The sequence below is a fragment of the Condylura cristata genome, unplaced genomic scaffold (genome assembly GCF_000260355.1).
Source record: "Condylura cristata isolate star-nosed mole 26May11 unplaced genomic scaffold, ConCri1.0 scaffold00007, whole genome shotgun sequence".
Lineage (NCBI taxonomy): Eukaryota > Metazoa > Chordata > Mammalia > Eulipotyphla > Talpidae > Condylura > Condylura cristata.
This window is the reverse complement of record NW_004567108.1, coordinates 42,087,371-42,112,095: the sequence shown is the minus strand read 5'-3', so window position 1 is coordinate 42,112,095 and position 24,725 is coordinate 42,087,371. Positions and strand designations below refer to the sequence as shown.

General features: G+C 34.6%; 1 protein-coding gene across 5 annotated transcripts in view; it reads left to right on the top strand.

Moving 5' to 3' along the window:
• ERBB2IP (erbb2 interacting protein) overlaps positions 1-24,725 on the top strand; it is a 106,600-nt gene that overhangs the window by 67,520 nt on the left and 14,355 nt on the right. For all 5 annotated transcript variants that reach the window (XM_004678248.2, XM_004678253.2, XM_004678250.2 and 2 more), the window contains 6 exons: positions 6,365-6,486; positions 7,263-7,436; positions 10,737-10,925; positions 14,570-14,684; positions 16,392-16,572; positions 18,482-20,030. In XM_004678248.2, coding sequence (XP_004678305.2) covers positions 6,365-6,486; positions 7,263-7,436; positions 10,737-10,925; positions 14,570-14,684; positions 16,392-16,572; positions 18,482-20,030 — 2,330 coding nt within the window. The remainder of the gene's footprint in view (positions 1-6,364; positions 6,487-7,262; positions 7,437-10,736; positions 10,926-14,569; positions 14,685-16,391; positions 16,573-18,481; positions 20,031-24,725) is intronic.

The following is a 24,725-nucleotide window of genomic DNA, read 5'->3' as shown; positions in this document are numbered from 1 at the left end:
CTGACAAAGTACACTGTTGAAGGGAGCAGTGGGTGGATGAGGAGAGGTCTGCTCTGCCATGTGGATCACCTTTGGGGCAGGGATCGAGCTCATGCTGAAGTGGCTTTAGCTTCTTAGTGCTGTGCTTTAACCTGCTGTGCCACCAGGGAGGGCCCTAAAGTGAATCTTTTAACTTTTAAACTGAATTGCAAGTTAAGTCTTATGAGATGTAACATGAAAAATAGTTTGATTCATTGGGGGGACTGTAATTAAAGTTTAGATAGTAAGTTTAGAAGCAAAATTTCTCCTCTTTGTATTTAAATTCACCCCAGTTTCAGCAATGTAATTTGGAAATACATATCTACACAAAATGCAGTTTATTTAATTTTAGATAATCAGTGTTGGAGCATTAATTTATAGAAATAAGTGCTTTAGAAATTAAGTTCAGAATAAATATCCCAACTATAATAAATGAATAAATGAATAATAATAAATAATAAATAAAATTAATAAATGCCCCAACTAGTACCCAACTAGGTCATAGGTACATGTTTGAATGTTTGTTTGCATTTGTCACTGTTACTTAGTCTCAGTTATGTGCTTTTCTTCATCTCTGAAGGTAATTCTGGATACAAGAAAATATCAAGACTGAAATTCTCTAGTAATACTGTAATTGGCTACATAATATATTCAAATAGTTGTTTTTTATGTGGGTAGATAGAATGCTAACGCTTAAAACATAAGGAATGATGGAATGAATTTTTCATATAGACACCTTAATGTCCTATATCACTGATTACCAACTTACTTTAGTGAAAGCCCATTTAATAAATATTGTGAGCTTTGTAGACTGTAAGTTCTGTTGCAGCTACTCAGTGCTGCCATTTTACTGTGGCAATAGTTGTAAACATGGATGAGCCCTAATAAAATTTTATTTATGAACAGTTAAATTTAAATTTTGTTTTTTCAATCATTTAAAGATTTAAAAACAATCTTAGGCCAGATTTAATAGGTTTTTGTTTTTTCAAAGGGTAGAAAAAGCAAAATTTGAATGCCTATTTTTTATTTTGTTGTTTTGATTGCCATAGAATATTTACCAAAAAAAAAAGTGGAAAATGTAAAGAAATTAAGTACAGATAGCATTGCAAAAAAGCTTCTTTAAAACAAAATTAATTTATCCCTTGAGATGAAACCAGTCTCGAAGGACATATTTAATATTTGACCTTTTATTTTACTAATGTGTTTTTAGTGATTTGCCTACCTGCTTTTGTTACCACCATATAAACCTCAGAATGCTTTTTCTTTAAGTTTACTCATACTGAAATAACTAAGCATGATTCAAACAATAAACTAGTCAGGTTTGTGTGTGAACTGGATAATGCACAGTTGTGGGATTATTGAAGGATCTTCCAGGGAGCAATTCTGTAAACGTCTTCTGTCATAATACTTCCTTTTCCAGTAAAAGTGTTTCCAATAAAAGTAGACAGGAGTGGGATACCCCCTAGATCAGGGCCAGCATGCTGCTTACAGTGTTGTCATAGCCTTTGAGGTAACTGCGTAGTGGCATCAAGACATGACATAGCTGATAAACTCCCTCTACCAGCAGCACTTTGGGGCTTTCTTCCTAGAAAGCACCACTGTTGTCTCTGCCAGAAGTGCTTCTACACAAGTGCTGCAAAAAGTAGATGGTTCTGGGATGCATGTGCTCCCTGGACCCTGTGCCAGATTGTACCCTGGTATCCCAAAAGGCTTAGTTATACAACAGCTAAGAGTGCTTCAGGGTGGAATCCCCTTCCTCATAATTTGTGGAAGCGAGAAACAATAGTTTGCAGTCTTTCCATCAACTAGATGCATATACTTCTGGATGGGGATAGCCACCAACATATTAAGAACACACAGATGCAATGGGTACTACTTGTTCCCAAGGGTAGATGATGTGACCAAACTGAAGCTGGTATCTGGGAGGAAGACAAAAATGCTGTCAGGAGGCAATCCACATTGTGGCTGATGGCCAAGCATAAGACTCCCAAGTTCCTATACATATCATGTGACCACCAGCTATTCTGGGAGACAAGAAGCTCTGAACACTGAACAGTGAGCCTCTTCCACTAGTCTTGCACCTGTTGGGAAATACAGTTCAAGTATTTGGAGAGACAGAAGTGTTTGTTTACCTAATACTCTGTATACAGTTATTAATCCTCTCAACAGCCTTATGCATTAAGATTTCTGCATTATCTTGATCCTTAATGGGGATAAGAGGGATGAACTACACCCACTGTGAAACTGTTCTTAGGGTGTAATCTGCCTCATGCTTTTATGAATGCCCAGGCTTACTAGACTAAGGTTCTGGCATCTTGATGCTCATTTCATTCATTGGACCACAGAAATTATTTGGATGGTATTAACTCAGGCCTGGTTTTTCCTGCTGACTATATCACTGATTTTGAGCTATGAATAAGCCTTTTGATAGAAACCTCAGGGAAAGAACCAACTTTGTGTTTTATACTTTTTACTTAGTATCTTTTTTTTTTTAAAAAGATTTTTGGCTTTTATTTATGCATACAGAACTGGGGTGCAGGCCAGAGGTATGGGGCGTGAGAGGATCCACCAGAGACAGAGTGGGGAGCAGAACAGGAGGACTGATTGAAATACACTGTAGAGGAGCAGCATGTAGAGCAGAAGTCTGCCGCACCATGTGGGTCACTTCCTTGGCCAGGGGTCAAACTTGTGCGGTAGTGGCTGCAATAGCTTCTTAATGCTTGCTTTAACCCAATTGTGCCACCAGGGAGGTCCCAGTATCTAATCCCTTTATTGAAATTATTGTATGCCTATTTTTATATAAAGTTTATGAGAAAACCTATTGTTTAGTCCATGGCCCAAATCTGGCTTGCTGTTTGTTTTTATATGAGCTAAAAAAAAGTTTTTACAGATGAAAATTTGCATTAGTTTGATAATAGACACTAATGTTGAGTCCCACCTAAGCCAAATGTTATTCCAACAATAACAAAAGAATTTCAGTCTTGTTTTTAGTACTGTGTTGTAAGAATGGCACTCAGTTATTAATATATTTTAAAAGTGTCCAAAATCTTGTGAAAGTTGGATACCTATCCTTATTTAAGTGTATATGCATTATCCCCAGTTTTATTTCTGACCTTCCAAAGGGTGAAATATCTATTTTTTGGTTATTTACAGAAAAGACTTGCTTGGCCCCTCCCCTGCTCTAAACAATTCTGATCATGGGTATACTTACGCTTTGATCTCTGGTTTTTGTTTTCATCATTCAAATTTATCTGGCCTCCTCTTTTCTGTGTTTGCAATTAATTCCCTATTCCCTTACTGTTTCTTCCTGTAAGAGATCATAGATTCTGATCTGAAAAGTAGAAACGACAAAAACCACTTTCAATTTTTAACCTGTAGGTGTGTTTAATATAGAGTAGAAGAGTCTTCAGTGGAAAAGCCCAAAATGCATTTATAAAATTCTGAGTCCTCTTAGAGGTTGTGTGCTTCTTAAAGTGTTTCACCATGGGTGTTTTTAGGATGGACACTGCAATAACAATACCAAGTCTTAAGTTATATTGGTATGTTTACGTGGGTGAATTTCTTTTCAGCTGCAAGAAAAATTTTGCTTGTATCATAATGTCAATGTAAAAGATAAACCAGAAAGTGTTCTTGGGTTGCCGTCTTATAACACTTTAAAAGTAGACAGTTTGTTTTTAATTTACCCATTTTTTTTTTTTATTGACCAGCAGTGTGCCATGCATTATGTTATGGTGAAATATTTAAAAGGAAAAAAATCCTTGCTTGAACGAAGTTCATAGTTTAAAGAGGGGTAATGGTAGGTACATTTGAAAGAGATGGAAATATATATCTTAGAGCTATCTAGAACAGTCAGTCAAACAGGGAGAAAAGCTGAAGTATGCATCCACAAAACACAGTTTGTAGCTAGGAGAAACGAGGATGTTTAGAGGGAGTATCAGTCAAAGTTTTTATTGCATTTCTTACCTCAGTGAAGTCATAGTCAAAATTGCCTGTAGAGGTTGAAGAAAAAGGGGCATTAGGAGGAAAGTATGGTAGTGATTGGGTGTTGGAGCAAAAACTGACTAGGAATAAATTGGATTCCTAGGCATCATTGAAGATGTAGCAAGGATGAGGGAATGCTGTATGTTTGTGGTGGTTCTAAACAAAAAGGATATGTCATTTTTCTCTGGTAGAATTCAGCAGTCAAGTACAAAAAAGGCAGGTGATAAGAGTACCACATTAATAGGCTTTGTAGAATAGGTCTGACTTAAAAGTGTCAGGAAAGGTGAAGGTAATTAATATAATCTAAACCAAATTGAAGGACGTAAAACCAGGAGTGGTTTTAGTGGAAGAAATATAAGCGTGAAGAACTCAAAGTTTATCAGCAGTAATAAGAAATGAATGATTTAGAAGGAAACTGTAGTGGTCAAAGAGAGGGGAGGGACAAGTTTCTAGACGTTAAGGTTTAGAATAGGACAATGACAGTGAATGACTTAGGTAAAGTGCAACCAAATTCAGGGCAACCAGAAACAGATCTTAATGCTGAAGTGGGGTCATCACACATTGTCATCATTAAGGGTATTTGCTGGTCATAGGTAAAAAGGACTGTATTGTACTAGAGTACTATGAATTGACAGGGTGATCAGATCTAGTGATTTTGAAAATGCTGTTTCCTGATTTTCAAAAGATATACAATTTTTATTAACAGTATAGTGACCACAGATTTTTAAGAATGGGAGGCATAGTAAAACCTATTTACCTTAGACTTAATGATACAACACTGCTGTAAAATTGATTTGTCATAACCTAAAACTGAGATATATATCTAAATTAGACTACTGATTGAAATTACTGCCTAAAACAGAGGAAAATCTTCTGAAAACTGGAAACAGATTTTGTTTGAAAACTGGCTCTGTTTGACTTCCTTATTATACCACAAAAGTATGCCAGTAGGGGTGGCAGACCTTTTCTGTCCCACCTGCTGCTCCCCTCAGTAGTGTATTTCAGTGATCTGTCTGTTCTGTTCCCCACTCTGCCTCTGGTGAATCCTCTCACCCCCATACCTCTGGTCTGCACCCAGTTCTGTATGCATAAATAAATAGATCTTAAAACAAACAAAAAAAGTGTGCCAGCTACACAAAACAAAAAAAATCTTCAAGTAATGAAAACAGAAAAAGCTTAGTCTTTGATTTTGTTGCATTCTTAGTTTAAATATGAAATTGATGAAGGGTAAGAAACCTAAACTAAAGCCTAAATCAAATGAAAATTGCATTTTTTGCATAAACATTCATATTTACTTCATTTTTAGGGGTTTCAGTTTTTCTATTAACTTTAGGTTCTCAAAGTAAAAAATCCCTTTTTTAACGTTTTGAGTAGGTGTAGTCATTTTCTTTTAATGGGCAGAAAACAAGTTGTGATTTTGTTTTATATTGTACAAAGTTTCATTGGGTGATATGTAATAGTTACATGGATTGATTTTACTTTAGCTGCCTTTTATATAAGAAACTGCAACCATTGTTAATAGTATATCAGATAGCAGTATATATAAGTGTCAGTTTAATCTTAAATTTTTTTCATTTTCTTTACATCTTGATACAGAAAATATCTTGGACTTTATTTACTCCACAAAGTCATACTGTATATAATGCTTATTGCAAAGATGTAATTATATGCCATCAGGGTGATCCTTTTTACCCATATATTTCACTCTCCCCGTTTTAAACTCCTCCCTCCCAAGGCATAATGAATATTATGGAATTTAGGAAGGTTAATAATGTAACTCAAATGAAAGTACATACTACTGTGTACTTTCAGTAAGGAACTACACAAAGTCACATATTTATGGTGCTGTTATTTGGCAGATTCTCCCCAGCAACCCTTTTAGTAACAAAAGACAAATTAGCTTATGGGAGAAAAGATGTGATTGATATTTTTAAAAAATGGTAGAATCATGGCCCTCCCTGGTGGCGCAGCGGGTTAAAGCACAGCACTAAAGAAGTCAAAGCCACTTCCGCATGAGTTCGATCCCCACCTGCCCCGGAGGTGACCACATGGCGTGGCAGACCTCTCCTGACCCGCCCGCTGCTCCCCTCAGCAGTGTACTTCGTCGATCTGCCTGTTCTGCTCCCCACTCTGTCTCTGGTGAATCCTCTCACCCTCCGCATCTCTGGCCTGTGCCCCAGTTCTGTATGAATAAATAAATCTTTAAAAAAAAAAATGGTAGAATCAGAGCCTAGTTGTTCATGTAGAATTTATAGCTGTTGTCACTAGATTTGACTTACACATAACTACTAAAGGAAATGTGAGCAAGTGATAGTTTTTCATAATTATAGTAAAAGTTAATTTTTTTGTTCTTATTTTTTTCTAGTTATGTTCATTTCAGATAATGAAAGTTTTAATCCTTCACTGTGGGAGGAACAAAGGAAACAGCGGGCTCAAGTGGCATTTGAATGTGATGAAGATAAAGATGAAAGAGAGGCACCTCCCAGGGTAAGACTGTCCTTTCTTCAGTCAGGTTTTAAACAGGGCTGATATCTCTTCTGTACTTTATACCTATCCTTTGTTGTTTTGGGGATATAAAGAAGTATTGGTTTTATTCTTTGCCCTCAAGTTTTATTTTCTTTGCCCAGTACATACCACATATGAAACAACTTGAGAGCAATATAAAATTTCAGATAAAAGTCAGATTTCTTAATAAATATAACAGAAAAAAGGTTTTTCTCCCTTTCTTTCATGATTTATTAATATATTCTAGGGATAAAGAACTCTTATGAACATTTTGGTTTTTTATAATATTGAAAATATGATAGAAGTAGCAAACACATATTTCCAAGTTACTTACAGATTTTCCTTTTTTATAAGGTAGTTAGCTGAATTCTTTAAAACAACAGCTAGGTGACCTTGGAAGAGCTGGGTTCCTAGCAAACCAGGTAACACATATGAAAAATTTTGTATGTATCTGAATAAAATACCTAACTAAAAACACAAGGTAACACAAGAGCCAGGTAACAACTTTGACAACAGCTAATGGAATTTATTTAATTTTGCTAAAGCTGCTTTTAAAACTCTGAAGTCATGACTGTGAATGAAGTCTTTACCTATTGAATGAAAACTTTTTAGGATTCTAAGACACTTTCTGAAACCTATCATATATCTTTACAGTTACTCCTCTAAACCAAATATTAATGTTATTAAGGTGGATTGTTGAGTAGATTTTGTTTGAGATTGCTGTTAGAAATATTTTTTTTTTTTACTTTTTTTTCTAGGAGGGAAATTTAAAGAGGTATCCAACACCATACCCAGATGAGCTTAAGAATATGGTGAAAACTGTTCAAACTATTGTGCATAGATTAAAAGATGAAGAAATTAATGATGACTCTGGCAAAGATTTGAAACCACATGAAGATCAGCAAGTTGTGAATAATGATGTGGATGTAAAGGTTAGAAAACTGAGTTTAAAAAAAATTGAACAAAACCCTTTTCTTTTTTTTTTTTTTAATTTTTGACTAATTGATATAGTGACTTTTTGTATACTCCAGAAATACTTTACTTAATTTAGAGTCTTGTTCTCAACCACTTGAACGAATGTTTTAACAGTTAATGAATTCCCTACTTGCTCTTACTACTTTTGTGACTACAGACAGTCCAGGTGAGCAAGGGATTGTCCATATAACCTTAAAAATTTCTTTGCCTGAACATAAATAACGAATGTCAGAAAATGCATCATGGAAATATTTTTTCTCCCCTAGTAATATTGATCCACTCTACCCGTTTCTGATTCTGAATATACTTGCTGTGACAGACCATTGGTATTTACTTGGAATATTTCAGAGATACATGTCCCAAATTATGTGCTTGTATCACAGAAATAAGTTTTACTATGTCACTGGAGTTACTATATATAATCCCACATTAAACAGAAAACAATCTGACAGTCCTGAGTTTGTGCATGCTGAGCTAAGTGACTTACTTATCCACACCAGCCTGTAACTTCTCAAATGTAGCGTCAGCGAAATTGTAATGTTTAATGTGGTTCATGGACCTCTAGGGACAGTCTATTTCCAAAGTGAACATTTTTACTGTACATGGGATAGGTTTGGTTTTTTTGTTTGTTTGTTTGTTTTTAATTGTTAAATATACTTTTTTTCTTTAACATCATTCTTCCTTTTGTGCATTTTTTAAATCTCAGTGGTAATCCCTATGGACTTACCACCATCAAATCACCCATATGCCTTCACCATAGTCCCATGTGCTCTTCCCACCCCAGTTTTGATCCTGTTCCCCTGTCCACCCCATAAAATAAAATGTCTCTGGTTTATAGTTCATTGTTTTTCATTTTTACTTTATTGCATTTGCTTTTTTTTTTTTCTCTCCTTGATCCCTTAAGTGATCAAGTATCCAGTGAAAGTATCCAGTATTTTTCTTTACATTTCTGGCTTTATCTTTATCTTTCACTAAGTATGATCTCTTACAGCTCCATCCATGTTGCTCCAAAAGGCATAAGTTTATCTTTTTGATTGCTGAGTAATATTCAGTTGTGTATATGTACCGCATCTTAATCTAGTCATCTGTTTTTGGGCATTTGAATTGAAACTAATCAAAACTAATCAAAACAGTTAGCCAGTTTAGTTAGGTAGTAGAATATAAAGTCAACACACAAAAGTCAGTAGCCTTCCTATACACAATCAATCAGTCAGAGGAAGTGGAAATCAAAGAACCATCTCCTTCACAATTGAAACAAACAAAAAATCAAATACTTGAGGTAACATTGGTTTACAATACTCTAACTGTATAGAATCATACCTCTTCAGAACTATGTTACTACACCATGCACACACCAAAGCACCTCTGTCATATTCCATTGTTCCCCCTCTACACTTTGATCTCCAACCCCTTGTCAGATAAATGATGTGCAGGTATTTTCTCCTCTTCCTCTAGTAACTTCAGTTCTGTAGTTAAGATTTCTAGGATTTATTATTGGTTTGTTTCTTTGTGATCCTTTGTTTCATTTCTCTATTTCATACATGAGTGAAACCATCTGGTATTTGTGTTTCTCCACTGACTTATATAGCTCAGCCTTCTAACCCATCCATGTTGTCACAAAAGACAGAGTTCCCTTTTTATAGCTGAGTATTTACTTAAAAATTTTTTTTTATTATAACAGTTTATTTTTACATCATTTTGTACATTTTTTTCCCATTTCAATTGTAATCCCCGCGGGTTTCCCATCACCAAGTCACCCATGTGCCATCACCATAATCCCGTGCACTTCCCTCCTCAACCCCCCGTTTTTGATCCCATTCCCCACTCTGCCCCTGCAAAATGTCTCTGGTATATGGCTGTTCATTATTCCTGTTATTTTCTCGCCTGGTCCATTATACTCCTGCTATGAGTGAAACCATCGGTATTTTTGTTCTCTTTCTGGCTTATCTCACTAAGCATGATCTTTTCCAGCTCCATCCAAGTTGCTGCGAAAGACATGTGTTTCTCTTTTTTGGTTGCTAAGTAATATTCCATTGTATATATGTACCACATCTTTCTAATCCAGTCATCTACTTTTGGGCATTTGGGCTGCTGCTTCCATGTTTTTCCCATTGTAAATAAAGCAGCAATAAACATGGGGGTGCAGGTATTCTTTTCAATCAGTGTTTTTGTGTCTTTTGGGTAGATACCTAGGAGTGGGATTGCTGGGTCGTAGGGAAGCTCCATGTTTAGCAGTTTGAGGAACCTCCAAACAGTTTTCCATAGTGGTTGTACTAGTTTGCATTCCCACCAGCAGTGCAGAAGAGTTCCTTTTTCTCCACATCCTCGCCAACATTTGTTGTTGCTAGTTGTTTGAAGATGTGCCATTCTCACTGGGGTGAGGTGGTATCTCATTGTGGTTTTAATTTGCATCTCCCTTATTACGAGTGATGTTGAACATTTTTTCATATGCCTGTTGGCCATCTGCATTTCCTCTTTGGAGAAGTGTCTTTTTAGCTCTTCTGCCCATTTTTTGATGGGGTTGTTTGCTTTATTTTTGTTGAGTTTCGTCAGTTCTCCATATATTTTTGTGATCAGTCCTTTATCGCTACTTTTGTGTGAGAAAATGTTTTCCCAAGTAGTGGGCTGTCTGTTTTTTGTAATGTCTCTTTTGCTGTACAGAAGGTCTTTAACTTGATGTAGTCCCATCTATTTATCCTTGCCTTCACTATTGTGGCGTTGGGTGCTCTATCTTTAAAGATGTCACTGAAGTGTATGTCGTGTAGTGCTTGACCCATCTTTGCTTCCAGGTATTTTATGGTTTCCGTTCTTATGTCTAGGTCTTTAATCCACTTTGAGTTGATTTTTGTGACTGGAGTGAGGCAGTGATCTAGTTTCATTTTTTTGCATGTAGCTTCCTAGTACTGATGGTTTTTTACTGTACAAAAGCTTTTTAGTTTGATAAAGTCCCATTTGTTTATATTCCCCTATTTCTTTTGCTGTTGGAGACATATCTACACATACATCACTGAAGCCAGCATGGTGTTTTATCTATGTTTTCTACTATGTCTTTAATGGTTGCAGATCCTATATTCCAAGTCTTGAATCCATTTTTGTTAATCTGAGATGCTACATATTTCCATGTTTGTTTCCTTGATTTATACAAAATAGGAAGATCCAATAAATTACTTTAAAATTTTTCATTTTTACTTTAATACAAAAATAATTTTGAAGCTTAAGGAATGTGAATTCTCTTTTCTTCCCCCTCATTTACTTAGACTTCAGAAAATACTATTCCAGTAAGAAATGAAGGTGATGAAAGAGAAAAGTACATGATAGGAAACTCCATACAGAAGACCATTGAACCTGAAACTGAGATTATTAGTCCTGGAAATCTACCAGTGTCTGCAAATACGAAAGCCTCTGAAAATTTGAAACAGATTGTTAATCATGATGATGTGTTTGAGGTATGAATTTATGGCTGCTCTGGACTAGTCATAACCATTTCTAAGAATCAAATATTTCTTACTATCTAAAGGTAGCATTTTGTCTTTAGCAAGTGAGTGTGTTGTCGTTTTGCTTCCAAAAGCCATTTCATGAGCCAGCAGAGCCATCAGTTCTGTGCATATGGTGCCACTGAGGCCCTTCCTGTTTTCTTGCTCTTTCAGAAGCTCTTTCATGGCAGCAGACGCAGATAAATTCTTTGCACCCAGGTTACCTATTTATAACAGCATTACTCAATGTAGTCAAAAATGAGAGAAAATAACCCACGGTAGGGAAAGCCTGATATTGAGAGCAGGAACTATGTTAATAGTTTCACTATTAAGAAATTGCCTATTTGCTATAATACCATTCTAAGCTGAAAAAGTTTATAACAGTTATACTCAAGTATTTGCTGTGTGACTCGGACTGTGCAAAATTCACTATAGTAATTGCTTTTTTTTTTTGTATCTTAAAATTGAAATAGTTTCCATAGATGTTCTTCACTTGATTTATTTTTAAGCACTCAGTATTGTTTGTGGAATATTTTTTATCTTAAAATTGTCCAGGACTTTTTCTAGATTGGTGTCTTCTGCTGGGTCAATACTATTTGTAACTGGACCTCCCTGGTGGCACAGAAGTTAAAGTCAGCACTGTCGATCCATAGCCAGCCATTGTAGCATAAGTTCAATCCCCAGTCAGGAAGCTTACCCACGTGGCACAAACCTGCTCCCTCAGCAGTGTATTTCAGTAGAATCTGCCTGTTCTACTTTCCACTCTGCCTCTGTTGAATCCTCTCACCCCTGTATCTTTGGCCCGTACTCCAGCTCTTATGCATAAATAAATATTAAAAAAAAAATACCTTTGAGGTATAACACTTTACAAATCAACTGTTTAAAGAAAGTGCACTTTAGTGACTTTAAATATAACTAGAATTGTGCAGCCTACACCATAGTCACTTTCAGGATATTTTCATTAACACAGAAAGAAAGAGATGGCTTTTTAACCATTGCCCCACAGCCTCCCAGCAAATTAAACCCTAGGCAACTAGAAATCTACTTTGTCTTGCCTCTATTTTAGATTCAGTTAGTCTTGGAATTTCATATAAATGTAATACCATTACAGTGTGTAGTCTTTTGTGACTGGTTTCTTTGACTTTGCATAATGTCAAGATATTTTAGCATCTGTCAGTACTTTTATCCATTTTTATATCTGAGTGATAGTCATTGTGATTATCTGTAATTGATATTTGAGTTATTTCTTCATTTTGACTGTAATGAAGAACACTACTATAAATATTTGTTTATTAGTTTTTTTGTTTGGATATATATTTTCTTTTCCCTTGAGTATATACCTAGTAGTAAAACTGCTGGGTTTTATGACAATTCTGTGTTTACATATCAGAAATTGTCAGATATTTTACAAAGTGGAACCACTATGAGTGGTTCCCCTCATAGTGTTGGAGGTAATGTAAAATAGTAAAGTTGTAACTTTAAAAATGATCTGGGAAGTGCTTCTGATATATTTGGGTTTGTTGTCCGCTATGATAATCCATTAGCTACAAGTAACTAAATTGAATTAAATGAATATTAAAATTTAGCTTCTTTGACTGCACGCCACATTTCAAACACATCTGACTAATTAGTGGTTACTATTTTGAACTATACAAGTTGAATATTTACATCATTACAGAAAGTTCAATCACAGAGTACTGGTGTTCCAAAATAGTGATATTGTGAGATTATAATAGTGTCTATATTCCGAAAAGTTAAAATTTTCACAGTACATCATCCATTTCAATATGAGGGAGGTAGAATTTACCACAGAAAAAGTTGGTGAGTTTTGAATGTACTTTAAATGAAATTACAAGTCTTGTTAATTACAAAATTTCTGTCAGATACTTTCTCTTTACCATCTATCATCACCATTGCCTAAGGACAAATGTAACCTGTGTTTCTTTAGGACTGTGGTGATGGCTAGATTCCTTTCTGCCAGTGTGTTCTCCTTTCATGCATCCTTAATACCAGTTAACATTTGAAAAGATAACCCAATTAACCAGTTCCTGATTGGCAATTTCCAATAATGACCAACTCATACTTGAGTCCGTAGTCAGCATGACCTTGCACATGCAATCCAGTCTTCTTTTTCTCTCTCCTGCCACTTATTTTGAGTTATATATATATTTTTGACTTGGTCATACCTTCATTTCCATGCTTTCACCTGCTCAAAATGTCATCTACCTGTTACCTTGAAATAAGTTTACATCATTTTCTTACTCTATTAATTGGTAATCTTTAAATCTTCACTATAGCAGTTTTGTGCAGGAATTGACAAGCTGTGTCCTATGTCCCTAACCACACCCAATATCCTTTTTTTCTTTATTTTTATGGCTTTCATGCTAAGAATAGCTTTTATACTATTCAGTGGTTGGATAAAAATCAGAAGATTATTATTTCATGACAAGTGAAAAATTAGATGAAATTAAGTTTTATTAGCACACAAATCCATGGCTGTTTACATCTTGTCTGGGGCTACTTTTATGCACAATAAATTTTGTGCCAGTGACCTGCACAGCCTAAAATATTTCCTGTCTAGTCTTTTTTTGAAAAGGTTTGCTGACTCCAGACCACATCTTTATTGTGGTACTCTGAGTACCTAAACATCTTAGTACTTTTGACAGAACACCACTTAAAGACCTTTTGTTTATTTCCATTATATTGCTTTTTTTTTTTTTTTAAGATTTATTTATTTGTACATACAGAACTGGGGTATAGGCCAGAGGCTCAGGGGAGGCGAGAGGGTTCACCAGAGACAGAGTGGGGAACAGAACAGGCAGATCGACAAAGTACACTGCTGAGGGGAGCAGCGGGCGGGTCAGGAGAGGTCTGCCACACCATGTGGTCACCTCCGGGGCAGGCGGGGATCGAACTCATGCGGAAGCAGCTTTAGCTTCTCAGTGCTGTGCTTTAATCCACTGCGCCACCAGGGAGGGCCTGTATTGCTTATTTTTAACTAGCAGTAATTTAACCTGCAGAAGATCCAGTTTTATGAATGGTGTGTAGAGAGTTAAAATTTTTCCAGTAGTATTTGTTGACTATCAAGTCTTTTATTGTTTTCTTTTTGCTTGACATCATCAATGATGAGTAATCTTGGATAGTTGTCAAGTATTACAGAAAAATTCATGGAGTATAAAAAAATTCTGTTTTCAGATTAGAAATAAATTGCTGTCAGTTCATACTAAGGGAAAAACATCTCAGATCTCCCTGTTCCTTGGAACTCTGATCTTTAAGGAGATAAATCTGAGTATTAGGGAAAGACTGGAGCACCCTTATCTACTGAGTTTTTATATGATAGTGATTGTGTTTTATCTCTGTGGCATAGTACCAGGCACATGGTATCATTAAAACATTTGAATTAAGGCCTACCGCAGAGAATTATCATACAGGCACTTTGATATATTGTTGCTATTTACCATAGTTTTGTTTTTTTAACTTGACAAACTTAAATCATGTTTGTTGCTGTCATTATTACCGTAAAATAGTGTCATACATGTTCTAAATGTTCTTTTCTAAATGTATTCACTTAAGGAAGCCAAAATGTATTATTCTATATCTTTTTTTCTTTAAATTAGGAATCTGAAGAACTTTCTTCTGATGAAGAAATGAAAATGGCAGAAATGCGACCACCACTAATTGGAACCTCAATTAACCAGCCAAAAGTGGTAGCACTTAGTAATAATAAAAAAGGTTAGATATTGCAGAAAAGCACTAAAGATTAAAAATGGGCTGTTTAAAAATCATTAATTTTTTGTGGAGTAAATTTCATTAAATATCATTGTGTCCTTTAAAACAGCTTTCTAGAAACAATTTTTAAAGCATGCCTTTCTAAAGTTCTGTTACTTATTGTTCTGGTTTTCAGAGAAAATCTTTTCCGTCGTGCATATTTACTTATGAAGACATACACTTTAGGCAGACAGGCTGATGTTATTTCCATTTTCACCAATTATTTATGTGATCCTTGAACTGGATAATTTTATTCATATGCACATGTTTTAATTTCACATACAGTGAGGCTGCTGAAGGATTTTGTGATTATCAAATGAACTAAATTTTTCATAGTGCTCACTTCTAATAGAGCATCTGAGTTATAATAGATGTTTGTTACTCCACTATCTTTCTGAGAACTTTTGTTTAACCCCACTCTTATGGTAGCTATTCTTTACACTTAATGTAAAATATCAGTCTTAGAAGTGAAACTTGAAGTGTCTTCACATTCTTTTATCTTCCCCACCATTGCCTGATTATCTCTCTATTATCTCCACCAAACGTTTATCCAGCCTTTGCCTTTATGCAGTAATGAAGCATCATAATATCTTTACCATAGTATCCTTAGTACAATCCTTGGAAAGCCTGGGTTACGTCATTATAAATGATAGTAATACATGTTCAGTGCTTTCTGTGTGAAATATTTTACATGTTATTGTTACCCAGTATACTGTCAACAATTATCCCATGATAAGAAGGTAGAATAGGAATGTAGATAAAGGAAAGAACTGAAGTGCAATTGAGTTTAATAGTTTTTTAAAAATTTAAAATCCAAGACCTGAGTGTCTTGAAGTTAAAGCTCCATGTGCTACTATTTTCAACTGTAAATGCCATCCACTCTGTGAACTGTGCTTCTGAGATTTTTAAAACAGAAAAATATCATCAATTCATAAATCCCTTAATGTCTGTTTTGTATACACCATTTCTATCATTTAGCTAGAATTAGTTAAAAACAGTCTTCAGGTTTGTAAAGATACTAAGTTATAGACTATTATCACTCCTTTCAAAAATAATATTTCTACCACCTGCTCATAATGAAATGTGTGTGTATGTATGTATAAAATATATAATGAATATTGTCTATGTTGATAGCATTTCTGTCTCACATATTGAGAGTTTGCTATTCATATACACTTCTTGAAATGATTTAGCAAACTTGAAGAAAATATTCCTTTGCTTAATGTTTGTTGAATGGCTAACAGCATTACTGAAAATAGGTTAGAACAATTACACTGGATGTAATTTCACCAGATAGTCTTAACTAGGTAATAAACGCTACTAATATTTTTTTTAAGTATGAGTTTTTTAATTTGTAAATTAATGGAAAAGCTTATGTATTAAAACTAATTGATGTACTTAGTAAACACTGGAATATTACCCTGTCAGTAATTAAAAATGAAATCAAATTCTGGGTAACCCTAATATTGGTTACAACTTAAAAAACTAATATCTGTATTTTAAAATCTTATAGTCTTTGTATTTTAACAAAATTTTCAGGGGGTACTTTGGCTATCTATTAACCCATTTACTTTATATATATTGATCCAGTGCAACATATATGTCATTATTGGAAAGTACTTAAACAAATCCTTGCTGAATTTATCAGTGAGTAAAATCTTTTTGTTTCAGATACAAAGGATACTGATTCTTTATCAGATGAAGTTACACACAATAGCAATCAGAATAACAGCAACTGTTCTTCTCCATCTCGGATGTCTGATTCAGTTTCTCTTAATACTGATAGTAGTCAAGATACCTCACTCTGCTCTCCAGTGAAACAAACTCATATTGGCATTAATTCCAAAATCAGGTTTGTGAACAAATTAACAAATATATTTATTTATACAACAAACAGACAGTATGACAAGTATATCACCAAAACTAAGAAAAGATTTCATTTCAAACATTGTAGAAGTGGTTCAGTTAGTAAAAGATTTCTTCCCCATTTTATTACCTGTAATTTAACTTTTACATATTTCCATTTTAAATTAATCTTTTAAGTGTGGAAGAAATGACATAAAGTACATTCTGATTCCCTTCTTTAAAAGATTCCACAGTCTCATAATATGACTAAAGATACACCAGACAAATAGCCTATTTGTAGTAATTCAAGTTGAAAGGGGGTATTTTTAGAGTTAGAAATGAAGAAACATTTTTAGATTATATTACAGGTCTCATCTGAGTACTTAAGCTTAGTGTTTTATCTTTGGTTTAGATGAAAAGGCTCAATTCTTTGAAACAAAACAATCTACACACTGGAATTTAATCGAAGTTTAAAATGTGAGCTCAAATGAAGAATGATGTAAAAAATAGATGTATATAAATTTTTTTAAAAGCATGTGAGCTCTCAAGAAATTTGTTATGAAAGTAACAAACTTGGTACTGACAGTATTCAGTAAGATTAAATATCTTTAATTAATGGACCGGTCAAAGTTAAGGACTATTTGTTGAAACAAAATGAGTATCTTTACAACAAAGTGATAGTATTTTCATAACACCAAGAAGAAATATTTTTTATTATTTTGAAATTACACATTTCTAAATACTTGCCAAATTGAGTTAGTGTCTTCTTTTGATCTTTATATTTATTTTAGAATTTTACGTATTTGTTTAGTTCTTTGTTGTCTACAATTCCTTAGCTTTATGTTTCAATTTAATATTAACTCCTTAGCTAATTTTTTTTGAAATAATATAATAGTTTATTTTTACATCATGTTGTGCATTTTTCCATCTCAGTTGTAATCCCTTTGGGCTTCCCATCACCATATCACCCATGTGCCATCACCATAGTCCAGTGCATTTCCCTCCCCTCCACTGTATTTGATCCCATTCCCCATTCTACCCCCATAAAATGTCTCTGGTATATAGCTGTTCATTATTACTATTATTTTCTTGCCTGGTCCCTTATATTTCTGCTATGAGAGAAACCATCCAGTTTTTTTCCTTTTCTTTCTGGCTTATTTCACTAAGCATGATCTTTTCCAGCTCCATCCATGTTGCTGCAAAAGGCATGTGTTTATTTTTTTTGATTGCTGAGTAATATTCTATTGTGTATATGTACCACATCTTTTTAATCCAGTTACCAGTTATCCACTTTTGGGCATTTGGGCTGTTTCCGTGTCTTTCCAATTGTAAGTAAAGCAGCAATAAAGATGGGGTGGGGGGGTGCAGGTATCTTTTTGAATCAGCGTTTTTGTGTCTTTTGGGTAGATACCTAAGAGTGGAATTGCTGGGTTATATGGAAGCTCCATGTGTAGCAGTTTGAGGAACCTCCAAGCTAATGTTTTTTGCTGTGATTTATAAAAAGTTTCAAAATTATGTTTAAGAATTTGTGTTCTTCACTCAAGTTATTGGCTTCTTTCCATATGTTTTTCAAGCATTTTATGTTTTGGTACATTTGTGAAAAGATGGCAGTAAGTAGAAGAGGAATTGAGTCTGTTATTCTTCTGTGTTTAACCCTCTTTTAAGTATGTAGAGGCAAAGTAGATTGATAATGATGGAAATTAATATATAAAAATTTAGTATGTCTTGTCTTCACTTAATTTATTTGATGGATAGAAATTTTTATTACATATTTGATAACAAATGCTATTCACCTGTAATTTCCATCAACTAATTTAACTGTATAACTGCACATTAACTGATGAATTACTAAGATTTCTTGCTATTCAGAAAACTGGGCTTTATGATGTTTTTGACAAAGGTATATTTTTTTTTAGGCAAGAAGATGAAAATTTTAACAGCCTTTTACAAAATGGAGATACTTTAAATGATTCAACAGAAGAAAAAATTAAGGCTCATGATAAAAAAGATTTTAAGTTACCTGAATATGATTTGAATATTGAAGAGCGATTAGTTCTAATTGAGAAAGAAATTGATTCAACAACCTCATCTAGTGACTGTCACAAATTAGACCACATTAATATGAATCTTAATAAACTTGTAATTAATGATACATTTCAACCAGAGATAGTGGAAAGGTCAAAGACACAAGATGTAATGCTTGGAACAGGCTTTTTAAGCATTAATACTAAAGGAGAAGCTCAACATTTGGAAAATGGAAATAAATATTCTAATCTGGAATGCATAAATAAAGTAAATGGACATCCTGTGGAAATACCACAGTCTCCTAGGAGGACTGAACCACTTGACGTTGATTCTTCTGTTGATCTGAGTATTTCCAAAAGCACTGAAGATCTTTCCCCTCACAGAAGTGGGCCAGTTGGATCTGTTGTGAAATCTCATAGTATAACTAATATGGAGTCTGGAGGATTAAAAATCTATGACATTCTTGGTGATGATGGGCCTCAGCAACCAACTGCAACAGTTAAAGTAACAGCTACTGTTGATGGAAAAAATATAGTCAGGAGCAAGTCTGCTACACTTTTGTATGATCAACCATTGCAAGTATTTACTGGTTCTTCTTCGTCTTCTGATTTACTGTCAGGTACAACAGCAATTTTCAAGTTTGATTCAAATCATAATCCTGAAGATCCAAACATAACAAGAGGTCCCATAGTAAGTGGCCCACAATCTGCACCTCAAATATATGGTCCTCCACAATATAATATCCAGTATAGTAGCAGTGGGGCTGTCAAGGACACTTTGTGGCACACCAAACAAAATCCCCAGTCAGATCATGTCAGTTTCCCCCCTCAGCGCCTACCTAGATCAGAAAGCACAGAAAATCACTGTTACACTAAACATTCTGCCAATATGAATTTTTCTAATCATAACAATGTTAGAGCTAATGCTGGATACCATTTACATCAGAGACTTGGCCCAGGACGACATGGGGAAATGTGGGCCATTTCACCAAATGATCGACTTGTTCCAGGAGCAACTCGTACTACAATTCAGCGACAAAGTAGTGTGTCCTCTACAGCTTCTGTAAATCTTGCTGAGCCAGGTCCCTCTAGGCGGGCCCAAATTCCTGACGGAGATTATTTATCATACAGAGAGTTGCATTCAGTAGGAAGAACTCCTCCAGTGATGTCAGGATCACAGAGACCTCTTTCTGCACGTACATACAGCATAGATGGTCCAAATACATCACGGCCTCAAAGTGCTCGACCCTCTGTTAGTGAAATCCCAGAGAGAACTATGTCAGTTAGTGATTTCAATTATTCAAGGACTAGTCCATCAAAAAGACCAAACGCAAGGGTTGGTTCTGAGCATTCTTTATTAGATCCTCCAGGAAGAAGTAAGGTTCCTCATGATTGGCGAGAACAAGTACTACGACACATTGAGGCCAAAAAATTAGAAAAGGTAATTAACTTTTCTTTCTCCTGTTTATGGACTTACTTGCCTTAAAAGTATTTGCTGTTCTTTGTTTTTGTTTTTAAAGATTTATATAGCATACAGAATTGGGTTACAGGCCAGAGGTGCAGGGTCAGTGAGAAGATTCACCAGACAGAATGGGGAGCAGAACAGGCAGATTAATGAAGTATCCTGCTGATGGGAGCAACAGGTGATTAGGAGAGGTCTGCCATGCCAAGTGAGTCACCTCCCTGGTTAGGGATCTATCTCTTGCTGAAAAAAGACTGCAGCTATCTTCATAGTGCTGTGCTTTAACTAAACCATTGTGGCACCAGGGAGGGCCCAGTATTCTTTGTTAACTCTCTATGCAATAAAGCAAAATACTCTGAATTACTGAAAATACCTTATATTCTAAGAGTTTGTCCTTGGTACTGAAAATAGAGTCTTAAAGTTAGACTTAGCTAAGACTTAAACTCAACTGAGATGGTAAAACAAGCTCTTTATCTTTCTCTTACTCCCTGGTATTTTTCTAATATACTTAAATTCACTATTATATGGTTATGTGTGAATCTCTTTTAGACTGTGCTGCACTTACATAAGTAATACATGTATTTTATACATGAGTTTCGCTGTTTAGTATTTTCTGTTCTTGTCTATTAGTAATTGTTGATTATATGTATATAAGAAAGTAGCAATTTGCTGTGTAGTTAACAGAATAACAAGGAATGTACTGTACACATTTCATATAAGGTATTTTTCCTAGTCCATGTTATGACTAACATTGTCACTGACACAGATGGCTTCTGGCATGACATTTGCTTTTGATTTATCTGAACTTCACTTTGACCTATTTGAATTCAGGTGTGTATGGTTCTCATGTAGTTTGAAAATAGTTGGTATAAAACTTGCCTTAATGATCAGTTTATAACTTTATGAGTAGATTTTTTTTAAAGGAGTTAAAATTCTTAAAAATTATTTTGTAAAACTTAGATAATGCCACAGTTTTGTTGTCTGGATGAATAAAGCATTCTTTCTTTATGGTTTAGTTCAGCCACTTAGTTGATTTTATCCAATAGTCTTACTTGTTTTTAAATACATGTTTTTTTTTTTAAATAGCTAAGTATATACAACCTTAGTCATTATTTTAAAAAAAAATTGTTATCAAGTTTTTTTAGAAATTCTTCAAATATGATTAGTATCATATTTGCCTGTTGTTTCATTCTATGCTTTTCTCTTTAAATTGAGCATCTATGGCCATTAGACAAAATCATTCTTATATGTGCATTTTGTTCAGCCTTAAATCTACATACTGTCAGACTGTTTAAGCTTCTGTACTTTTTCTGAAAAATTTGGAAATTTTTAAATCAAAGAGTAAGTTAACTGCTTTATAAACTCAAGTGATGATGTGGAGCTGGGTTTGAGAAGGAAAAGGCTATAATTAAGTTGAGTTAGGAAGCTATCTAGTGGTCCAGAAAACATACAAAACAAAAAATGGATTAGTGGAATTAAGACTAAGAAACCCCTGCTGGTGCAAGGGGTTAAAGTGCAGCACTATGAAGCTCTCTGCAGCCACTGCAGCAATATTTTGATCACCATCCAGGGAGGTAACCCACATGGAGCAACAGACTTCTGTCTTATCCGCTGCTTCCCTTAGCAGTATATTTCAGTCAATCCTCCTGTTAAGCTCTCCATTTTGACTCTCTCATAGACCCAGTCCCCTTCAACTGCCAACACATTTGACCTGTGCCCCAGTTCTGTATGTATGAGTAAATTTTTAAAAAGGCTGAGAAAGGAATTCAAAAGGCAGTTCTGAAATAGACTTTTTATAAGTTTACTTCTGATTGGAATATTCCTTTAATTAGTTATTAGAGATTCACCTGGAGAAACTGGTACTTGAACAACTGGTTATTGAGAATGCCATTCACTATTACTAGTACTGAATAGCAGATTGGAAGGAGATGAATTTGTTATTATATTCTGTAGTTAACATCTCAAATGGCTGTTCTCTGTTCCTTTCTATCTGACAGATGTCCGTGGATATAATAAATGGGAATCAGGTAGTGGCCACCTCGTGGTTCATTGTGCCTCTCTACTTTTTATAATTAGAAGTTTGACATACAGTTGCTTTGAGAGTGCAATATGATTTCCCATTTGTACCCACTGTTAATATAGAGGTGAAAATTAGTTTACTAAGAGAAATAGTGTGAGGACACAGAGCCAACTAGATCTGAGCACAAAACTGTCACTGACAGACATCTCCAATTTCCAGGTATAGATAATTATTGGAGATTCAGAAGAGTGCTGTTTCTCATGATTTACTTGCGAGGGCATGAACCATTCTCATGTAGTAGACTGACTAACAAATGTACTGTGCTGTGTTTTCAGCTTATTGGTTGGGAAATATTTCCAAATAAACCAAAGTATATGCTTCTGTTACCTTAGCTCTGCTGTTTTCCTTCAAGGAAATTATTCTTCCTATCTTTTAGAAACTCTTCTGTTAGTTCTTCCATGTCTTGAGTATTCATATGTGAGATTGGCTTACCTAATTTTACATGAAACATGTATTAGCACAAAATGGATTCAAAAGATATTTGAGAAATCATTTGAAAACAGTTATCAGAAAATACATACATGTTACCTCTTTTTAAGTAATGTAAATTTTAGTGACTATCTTACAGCATTTTGACAGACTATCTAAATTGTTCAGAATCCTAGCTTTGCTTTTTAGTTAACTATTGGCCAGGTAACTTAGATTCCCCTTACCTCAAGTTATTCATCCATAAAATAGGAGCAATAAGGAAACTACTCTAGAATTGCTTTAAAAATTTAAAAAATACATATAGGCCCTCCCTGGTGGCGCAGCGGGTTAAAGCACAACATTAAGAAGCTAAAGCCACTTCCGCATGAGTTTGATCCCTGCCTGCCCCAGAGGTGACCACATGGCGCGGCAGACCTCTCCTGACCCGCCTGCTGCTCCCCTCAGCAGTGTACTTCATCGATCTGCCTGTTCTGCTTCTCACTCTGTCTCTGATGAATCCTCTCACCCTCCACATCTCTGGCCTGTACCCCACTTCTGTATGAATAAATAAATAAATCTTTAAAAAAAATACATATAAAGCTCTTACAGAAGTACTTATTATATAACTTAAAGAAATAATTCCTAGTTTCTAATTACAAAAGAATTTCTTATATTAAATGGAAAAAAAAACCCTTTTCAGAAAATGAAGGTATTATGTGTATGTTGTTTAGCTTATGAAACCTCTTTTTTTAAACACATACTTTATATTGAATAATACTTTTACTTATCTGACAGGAAAAATACTAATAAAATGTCACGGCTTTATTACGAGTTATCTGTTGTTTAAAAAAAAACTTTTTCTTATTTTGGAAAAAGTTTTAGTTTATATCATGAAATTTAGATGATCACCTAAATGATGAGATTTGGGGACTTTTTACATTTATCTAGAGTGTTTTCATTTTGAAAGATTAAACACCAATGGTAAATATAAGTATAATTAGATAAGATGGGGTTATTTAAAAGACTTTTTGTTGAACTACTCCCAAGATTTTGATAAATTAAAATAGGAGGGATGGGAATAAGAATAGATAAGAGCTTCAACCTGGTTGGATTTGGGGTTTATTTTGAGAAAATTTGGCTAGTTTATGGATAGTGAAAGTAGTAATAATAATAGCTCAGTGTATTGAGTGCTGGAAAGTACCAGGAACTTTCACTATATGAACATTTCTCAAGTTTTCACAAAAGTTGTACGAGAGATTTTGTTACATTCAAGAAACTAGGCATAGAAGTAATTTGTTCAAGTTACTATACATGTTATGTGGAGGAAAGAAGGAACTATTTTAAAAGCTGTGCAATGGAGTTTTGTTTTGGTGCAATAAATACTGAGGTAACTTTTGTTACCTGAACAGAGGATTGATAGTTAGAAGGCATGTCAGAATTTCTATCTGGCAAAAGTATTCAGGAGGAAACTGATGAAAGGGATTTTAGGAAAATTATTTAGTGTTAGGAGTTGGATAAGAGAGAGGATCCAAGAAAAGCCAATGTATTTGGTTGGATATATTGTGATTATGAACATTAAATCAAAAGTAAACCTATAGTAGAAAAGAGTAGTTAAAGCAATAGGGTACAGTGGAGAATTGGCAGAATAACTTAGTTTGGTACATAATGAATTTGATGTGATGACTGTGGTGCAAGTGGCTGAGATCACAATGTGAAATTAGGATTAGTAATGCAAATTTAAGGTAGAAAATCATGAGAGTGAGTGGGTTTTCCTAGTAACTGTAGATATTGTAAGAACAAAGTTTCTCAAGAGATAACGTAAAATACATTATTTTAGGTAATATTGTTAATGTTGTTGTGTATGTATGTTTTCCAAAAATAGGATTCCATGACACGTACACACTTGAAGACTTCTCAAATATCTTTTCCCCCTTTTCCCTGCCATTAGCTGCTGGTTAACACTTTAAAGACAGAGTTGTATGAATGTCCCAAAATTTGTATGTATAAATTTTAGCTTTGTTTTCCTTTAATTTAGATCAGTGCGTCTCAAACTTGACTATGTGGCATCTATAAGTAATCCTATATTTAGGGTATATGTTGAAGGATTTCAAAGGTTAATTTTGACCATTTGTGATTTTTAAAAATCTTCCAAGTTTGAAGGTAATCCCCACAAATAATGTTACATG